At 37.6% G+C, this 8761-nt stretch overlaps 1 protein-coding gene across 1 annotated transcript; it reads left to right on the top strand.

Moving 5' to 3' along the window:
* Positions 1 to 1176: 1176 nt before the first annotated feature.
* ankrd34c (ankyrin repeat domain 34C) lies at positions 1177 to 2880 on the top strand. The gene has a single exon (XM_055173990.2). The coding sequence runs from the start codon at positions 1177 to 1179 to the stop codon at positions 2773 to 2775; it is 1599 nt and encodes a 532-aa protein (XP_055029965.2). The 3' UTR covers positions 2776 to 2880.
* Positions 2881 to 8761: the final 5881 nt, after the last annotated feature.

Genomic DNA, 8761 nt, shown 5'->3' on the forward strand with positions numbered 1-8761 from the left:
CTTAAGTGAGGAGTATGTACAGAGATTATTTTTACAAGGCTATCAGGACCATGGACAGTGCAATTTCGCGCGCCCGCAAAACGCAAGCGAATGCAAACATGTGGATTAAAACTATATAATAGATTTTTAACAAACAATAATCTAAAACGGCAATATGCTATTAAACCTTTCCATTTAGCCAGTCTACACATTCGTATCGCACTGGAGCTATTAACCCCTATTAAAATCCTTACATAAATCAATCTTTATCAAACGTCTACCAAGTTGTTACAAGTAACTGATCTAAATATATATATTGTGTTGGTCGAAAACTAGTACAAGAAAACGACGGCGACAATTCAGTCGTAAATATTGCGTGCACAAAAGAGACACTTTATATAGCCTAATGCGTTATTAGCTAATATAAACTCTTTTAATCAAAAACGTATTACCGGCTAACTGTGATCATCTTACACTGAATAAAATGTATAGGTAGATAAAACGCAGATTTTCTCCAGAACGATTTCTATCAATACCCATTCTGCTATTCAGTTTCATACAAGGATATATTAGACATTTGGAGACGCCACACGTGCGCTTAACATTTCTGTCACATTCAAACAAACCGAAGCGCGTGAATTAAGTTTCATTCGCACCTGATCCACCTGTCAGTTCAGTGTCTCGTCTCATAACTCAATCCTGCGCTTTTAGGCTGCCATCTGGTGGCTCTTCAAAATGACAGTTTAGCTATTTGCCACGTGAGAGCATCATTGTTGACCCATGGACAAAATTCCAATCAACCAATCACATTTGATTTAAATGTGACGTTTAGGCTTGCAACCAGGATTATACAGGTAGGTGCTTCTATACCATTGTTACAGTATTCACCTATTATTTCCCACTGATTTTATGGACAAGTTTTACATTTAGGCATTTAGCAGACGCTTTACAAAGATGAGGAAAAACAAGTTGTAGTTAAAGAGTTTTTTCTACAGAAATGTTGTTTCAGGAACATACTTGTAGTGTCATATTGAGTCATATAAAGGGTTTAAATTAAAACATAAATAGGCTATCACTTTTCCCTACAACATTTTTGTTTGTTTATAAAATGGATGTCCCTGGGATATGCATGATTACTTTAGCATCTGTATTGTATTACCTTGCAGGACTGAGGCTGGTTAAGGGTCAGTCTGGGTGATGGCTAACATGCTGGAAATCAGGACAAATGGAAACTCTCTGCTAAAGGCCGTGTGGCTTCGGCGATTGCGCCTTACGAGGCTTCTGCTGGAGGGTGGAGCCTACATCAACGAAAGCAATGACCGCGGAGAGACGCCACTCATGGTGGCATGCATGTCCAAACACTCTGACCAGCAGAGTGTCAGCAAGGCTAAGTTGGTCAAGTACCTACTGGACAACAAAGCTGACCCTAATATTCAAGACAAAGCTGGAAGGACGGCCCTCATGCATGCTTGCAGCCAGAGGGCGGGGCATGAAGTGGTGTCTCTTCTACTTTCCAATGGGGCTGATCCAAGCCTGGAAGATCGTCATGGATCGTCTGCTCTAGTCTACGCTGTCAATGGTGATGATAAAGAAACACTAAAAGTTCTCCTTGATGCTTGCAAAGCTAAAGGCAAGGAGGTCATTATCATTACCACTGACAAATCTCCATCTGGAACCAAAACCACCAAACAGTACCTGAATGTTCCTCCCTCGCCCGAGCTGGACGAGAGAAACTCCCCAGCGCCGTGTGCCTCACCTTCAGAGATAGATCTCCATGCGTCACCGTCTCCCAGCAAAGAGGAAGAGAAAGATACTGTATTCAATTTTCAAACAAAGTTCAAGTCGACCTCAAACACAGCTGCAAAACTTTCCAATGGACTTACGTCCCCCAGTAAAAAGCCAGTAAACCCCAAGCGGGCTCGTCTACCCCAGTTGAAGCGATTGCAGTCGGAGCCCTGGGGTCTGATCGCCCCGTCTGTGTTGGCAGCAGCGAATGAAGAGAACAAGAGAGCAAACTCTGACGAAAATGTTGTTGCGGGTGTCAACGGCTTGAGTCTGTCCAAAAGAGGCTTTTTGTATAGGCATAATAGCGTAGATGGAAAAGATATCCTGTTTCCAATGATGGGGGATCAGGCGACGAAAATCTCTCCGTCTTCATCCCTTCCCTCAACATCATCCAAAGCTTCATACGAGAGATCTTTAGCACAGCACCAGCCTCTGGCACGACGTAGCACTCTCCCCACGGAGCAGGACGTCTCCGGAGCAAACTTTGGGCCAGCTAGCCTTAGAGATACAGTGCACCGGAGAAGACTGGGTAATGAGCACTACGACTCAGACTCCCAGCTATACACCGATTCCAGCTTGCTAGACTCTCCCAAGGCACCTATGGAGAGAAGAAAGCTCAATACATCCCCTCTTGCAATGCTTACAGGTTCGCGAGAGTCCTTGGACAGCAATCCTAGTACCTCCTCTCCTGGCACAGGCAGATGCAGAGCACCTGGTCTGTTGGAGCGGCGTGGCTCCGGAACGCTCTTGCTGGACTACATATCGCACACGCGTCCGGGTCACCTGCCTCCACTGAATGTCAACCCTAACCCTCCTATTCCTGATATAGGAGCCAGCAGCAAGCCCTCTTCCCCACTTGCAGCAGGAATCCGACCGATAGCTCCAGTAGCACCAAACTCACCAAAGAGAGGCAACCTCAGGACGAAGAAAAAGCTTGTAAGAAGACACTCTATGCAAGTGGAACAGATGAAGCAGCTTTCAAGTTTCGAAGAGCTCAACCACCAATCATGAAACTCAATCTATGTAGATGTAGCAAATTGCATAGACAGGTGAAAACAAATACCTAGTATTTAACTACCCAGTCTCACGGGGTTTCATGATATAGTCACATATTTTTTCATTCTTTTCTTGTGAATTTTCACGTTTTTTCGTGATCATATAACAAATTCCTGTTTTCGTGTGATTATCACGTATTGGTTACTCAACTGCTTTTTCCTATTTTTAAACCATTGTCGCTTCGGTTTAGGGTTAGATTTGGTGCTTGCATTAGACTGTCACTTCTATAGTTATAGGTTTATACTATTTTTTCTGATTTATTTTTTTATGTGTCGCTTGGCGTTAGGGTTAGAGTTGGGTTAGGGATGTCATTTTATGTAAATCTAACTCTAAACCGAAGCGACAATGGTAAGAAAGTGGGACAGAAAGGTTGAGTGGCCAGTGTGTGATAATCACGCGAAGGCAGGAATTCGTTGTATGATCACGAAAAAATGCGGAAATTCGTGATAATATCACGAAAAAAAGAATGAAAAAATATGTGAATATATAAACGAAATTTCGTGAGATTGGGCTGTATTTAAAGGTAGTTAGCACTGAATGTAGCCATTTAGGGCAAAGGGATATTCTCTCAATTAATGTGGTAGTTTGGAAAAACACCAATGCCTACACTTTAAAAATGTATTGTTGCACTTACGTTTTTTAAGTTTTTTTTATTTTCTTGACTAGTGATGAGTTGTTATACTATATAATTTTTTAGATTACAGCAAGAAAAGAACTTTAAGTGAAAATAAATAGTAAATTCAAGTAAATTAACCTTATAAATTTAAGTGCAACAAAGATTTTTTACAGTGTAACAGATGCATAAATAGAAATGTGATTTACAACACAGTCGCAAAAACACAACAAAAGGATGTGCAATTTTCCGTTCCACAACAAATGCAGGGTTTGTCATGTTAAAGAGCAGGTGAGAGAGCGTGCTTTTATTCTCTTGTGTACAAAGATTGGATTTGACAGCTCCTGTACAGCTAGTTCCAGGAGCAGATCTTCTGTTGCAAACAAATACAGAGATAGAAATAACTGTAACGTCTTCAAAGTCTAGACATCTCTCTATGAGATTCATTAAGGCGGACAGGAGAGTGAACGTAAAACCAGACTGTCAAAATGGAGCACAGAGGTCAGCAGATCATAGCCATTAAAAGAGTAAATTTCATTGGCTCCTGATTAAAAAACCTGGAGAAGTGTTGCTGGTAAAATTTCGGATTAATAACATTTAAAAGCTAACATCTATGTATAACGTTAATAATGGCTATGTGCTAATGATAGAAAAATCTGTCTCTAGTAATTGATTATACAGTGGTTGCAATAACACATGCAACGTTGCAAATGTAATTATGACTTACTCTTTAATGCAAAGATGATTCAGTACTCCTCATATAGAGCCTTTAGTTAACCTTGCTAGGGTGGTTGTCTTCAGAGATTTAAATTGTCAGTTTTTCCATGATGCGATTAAGAGATTAAATGTTTGTAGCTAATTATATATATATATATATATATAAATATATAGTATATGTATAGTGCCTTTGCAGGATAATAAAGGGTGTTCTGCATCACAGATTACATTTCATACTACTACAGTGCACAGCATTTGAATTACAATATTAGAACTGGTTTGCAAGTGAAAAATCACATAACATAATGTACACAAAAATCGTCAAAAACGACAAAAGGTTAAGTCTGTAGCGGAACATGCCTTGTAATAAACCAATGACTATTGTACAGAATAATGTGAAAGTAGGTTTATCCCTTTGTCAGCCAATGTTATGTGGTAGAACAAATGTACACGTGCAAATGCAAAGTGCTTCAGATTCATTGCTGCTATAATGTTAATAGCCACTTGACTGAATAAGGCTGTCAAATAATAAATGTTCTGTAGTAGTAGAGTTAGCTGGCTAACTCCTCACTAATTTCCCTTGGATTAAGACATTAACAAAAGCAATCAGCAGATGGATTTAGGCTTTTGGTTTGTAATTATGAAATACACATGGAATGTGTCAAAACTAATATTAAGTAATTACTTTATAATTTATTATTGCAGGCATTGCTATTCATTAAGGAGTGGCAAACATAATTATTAATGAACCCCAGCTGAATCAGATATTGTATCACAACTGTCTTATATCAAAACTGTGAGACATACGATAGGTTGTGCTCATGTTTACATTGTTTATTGCATAGTATTTTTGTATGTAGTATCTTGTATATTTTGAATAAATGTCTGTAAAATTATAGTGTTTTTAATCTTTCAGTTGAATGTAAGTGCATGGGTGTCCTCTTAATATGCATGTTGCGGTGAAATCAGTACTTTTTATCTACCAGGTTCAGTGTGAGCAGAGGCACCAATGCAGCATCCAAGTCCCATATCTGTGTTATTTTCTTCCCAGCCACTGGTTTGGGTTTAGCAGACACTGTGGACATAAAAGAAGAGATACTGTAGGTATAGGTTGAATTTATTATACATTTCAAAGGAGTAACAACACAAATATCTCCTGAGGTTAGAACCTGACCTTTATAGGCCAGTGTATTACATTAACAGATTACAAAGGATCTTCTTATAAAGGTGTAGTGTAAATGGATGATTTCAAGATGAAAACTGCCCACGGTAATGATAGTGCCTAAGAATAGAATTAAAATTAAAACCTGTGGGATGGTGATGAATCTAAAAACCAAAGCATTTTTTTTCCAGCAGAGGGTAGGATCGTATTATACATCTATGAATCAGAGTTTTATGGGTTGACTGCAATAATTAAAGATAAGTAATTTTTTTTTTGTTAAAAATTACACAATTATTATAGATTTAAAGGATTAGTCAATTTTCTTAAAAGAAAAATCCAGATAATTTACTCACCACCATGCCATCCAAAATGCCGATGTCCCTCTCTGTTCAGTCAAGAAGAAATTATGTTTTTTGAGGAAAACATTACAGGATTTTTCTCATTCTAATGGACTTTAATAGAGCCCAACATTTAATACTTAACTCAACACAGTTTTTTTCAACGGAGTTTCAAAGGACTATAAACGATCCCAAACGAGGCATAAGGGTCTTATCTAGCGAAACGACCGTCATTTCCGACAAGAAAAAAAAAAACATGCACCTTCAAACCACAACTTCTCGTCTAGATCTGTTTGTGATGCGCCAGCGTGACCCCACGCAATACGTCATGACGTCAAGAGGTCACAGAGGACGAAGGCGAAACTCCGCCCCAGTGTTTACAAATGTGTTGAAAGAGGACCGTACCGACGTTGTTGTATGTCAACTAATACTAATTAATGGTCTTTGTGTCAGTTTATTGTTTACAATGGTCCACAAATTCGCGTTTTATATATGTAACACGTGACCTCCCTACGTCACTACGCATTTACGTCAGGTCGTGCTGGACCGGACCTAGACGAAAAGTTGTGGTTTAAAAGAGCATATTTTTTATTTTTCTTGTCAAAAATGACAATAGATAAGACTCTTATGCCTCCTTTGGGATCATTTATAGTCCTTTGAAACTCTGTTGAAAAAAACTGTTACGTGTTGAGTTAAGTATTAAATGTTGGGCTCTATTAAAGTCCATTAAAATGAGAAAAATCCTGCAATGTTTTCCTCAAAAACAAAATTTCTTCTCGACTGAACAAAGAAAGACATCAACATTTTGGATGACATGGTGGTGAGTAAATTATCTGGATTTTTCTTTTGAAAATGGAATATTCCTTTAACAAAATACATGAAACATATAAAGAAGATTCCAGTCCACCAATGTAATATGAAGTCACATTTAGCAATTTACAGTAAAGGCTATTCACCAGATGAATACAGTGAGATGTATAATCATTAACTAGAAACTATTGCGGGTTCTTGTGTTAAAAATATTCAGAGAAACAGTATTCGTACTTTACTAAATGAGAGTTGTAAATAATGATTTATTGCTGACCCCTGGTGGACATAATAATACTCAACGATGAAGATAACATCCTATATTTTTATAAGAGGATTAATAAATATATTTTGGATATAAAATATAATAATATACAAAATATTATGATACATATAATAATAATATTAATATATTATAATATATACAAACATTAAGATCTAATGGGACACACTATTCACATAACTTAAGTCATTTTATAGGAGTCTTAAACCTTTGAAACTTTTTAGTCAAGTGTTATTTTTGGCCAGCTATGTGGGTTGGTACATTGGTATGTTAAACAAACACAAGGTTAAACGTGTTACTTCAATGAATGCAAGGTGCAATACCACTTCACCTTCAGTCTACTCTTTATGTCCTATGATATTTTAAAGGGGTGGTTCAATGGTATTTCATGCATTCTGACTTATTAACACAGTTATAGAGTTGTTTCCTCATGCTAAACGTAGGCAACGTGTCAAAAAGCAGTTGGGCGCGTTACAGAGTATTTCTGTGCCGAATGCACTTCGCCAGGGTTCGTACAAGTTTCTGAAAGTTTTTTTTCGATTACGAGTCCAGCTGACGTTTCAGGGGTTTCTATATGTATCACTTCTTTTTATGGGCAGTTCCCCTGGAAAACCCCGCCCACCCATCAATCAGCGGGAGACGCTAGAACTTACAAACATCACATCACGCGACAGCTTTGTTTAATTTCAAAACTCAACAATGGCACGAAAGAAGAAGTGTGTTTTTGGATGTAGGAGAAGAAAGCCAGCCTTATGGAAACAATGGATATAGTTTATTATCCGGGGTAGCAGCAGAGTTTTGTGTGTGTGTTTGATGCGCTAGATTTCATTGAAAAGTCCCAACTGGGTCATGAGTTGCATGCGGTAAGTAAGACTTCTGTCTTATGTTGGAAATAGGCGCGTGCATATTATAAATGACAGTTAAACAGTGTTGTATTGTTGCATCATTACTCGTACTCGCTCCTAGTAACTCCTCCTTCTTTATTTGTTCATACGTTATCGGAAAGAATCGGTAAAGCTAATCTTTCTTTTATAAATCTAATTAAACTAAAGACTCTTCTGAGATATAAAGCACTCTAGGTACTCCAGATTAACATCAGAAATGCAGAAACTGCGTGTTATGTGAGCTTTAAGCATTATTACATTTATTACTACTATTAATTTTTTACTTTAATCATTTCATCCCTAAATTGCATTTAAAACTGATAAAAGTATTACTAAGATCATACACTAAATAAAATAATGACTATTATTGCCGTCTGTGTTATTGTTGTCTATGAAAAACTATATCCTGACATCCTTTTATTCTTAAACTAAACTGTATCGAAGTACATGACCAAATGTTTTCAATAGTAACCTTGTTAATAACTGTATGTGCTGTGAAATGTATAGGATTTTTTTTGTATTACTTTGACCAGTGCTGAGTAACTACAGTAAGCAGATCTATACTGTAGAGTAAACAGCTTGCTTTGAATTACACACATTTCAGACCTGTGACCGATAACAGAGGTCATATTGACATACAGTGTGGTGGAGCAATGTTTACATGTTGAATTTCACACGGGCATCATGATAATGGCTTAGACTTAAATGACAACAATGCAGTCATAAAACAGAAGATTTTGGGGGTTTATGACTGTGCTCTTTACAGTTTTTGGTTATAAATAAATGTAAACAGCCATTTATCCATCTATACTGGATTTGGGGAGTTTAAACAGTTGTCACACTGTTAAGAAAAATATGTCATTTTACCGTGCATATTTTCTGTTTTATTGTATGATTTCCAGTGTAATATTTTAATTACCTAAAACACAATTGTATGCTGTGAACTGTGAGACACAACATGAAGTGGTCATGAAATGTGTATTGGTGTTTGTCAGCATCAACATAGGTCATTTTAGAAATCGTTTTTTTATAGATACAAGCCAAGTGGATGTCCTCGACATGATCTCCACCCAACCTTCAAATGGCCCAGAGAGACACTTCACCTATTTGGCACCTTGACGTGACCTGCAGCAAATC

This window comes from Misgurnus anguillicaudatus, chromosome 15 (assembly GCF_027580225.2).
Source record: "Misgurnus anguillicaudatus chromosome 15, ASM2758022v2, whole genome shotgun sequence".
NCBI classification, from domain to species: domain Eukaryota; kingdom Metazoa; phylum Chordata; class Actinopteri; order Cypriniformes; family Cobitidae; genus Misgurnus; species Misgurnus anguillicaudatus.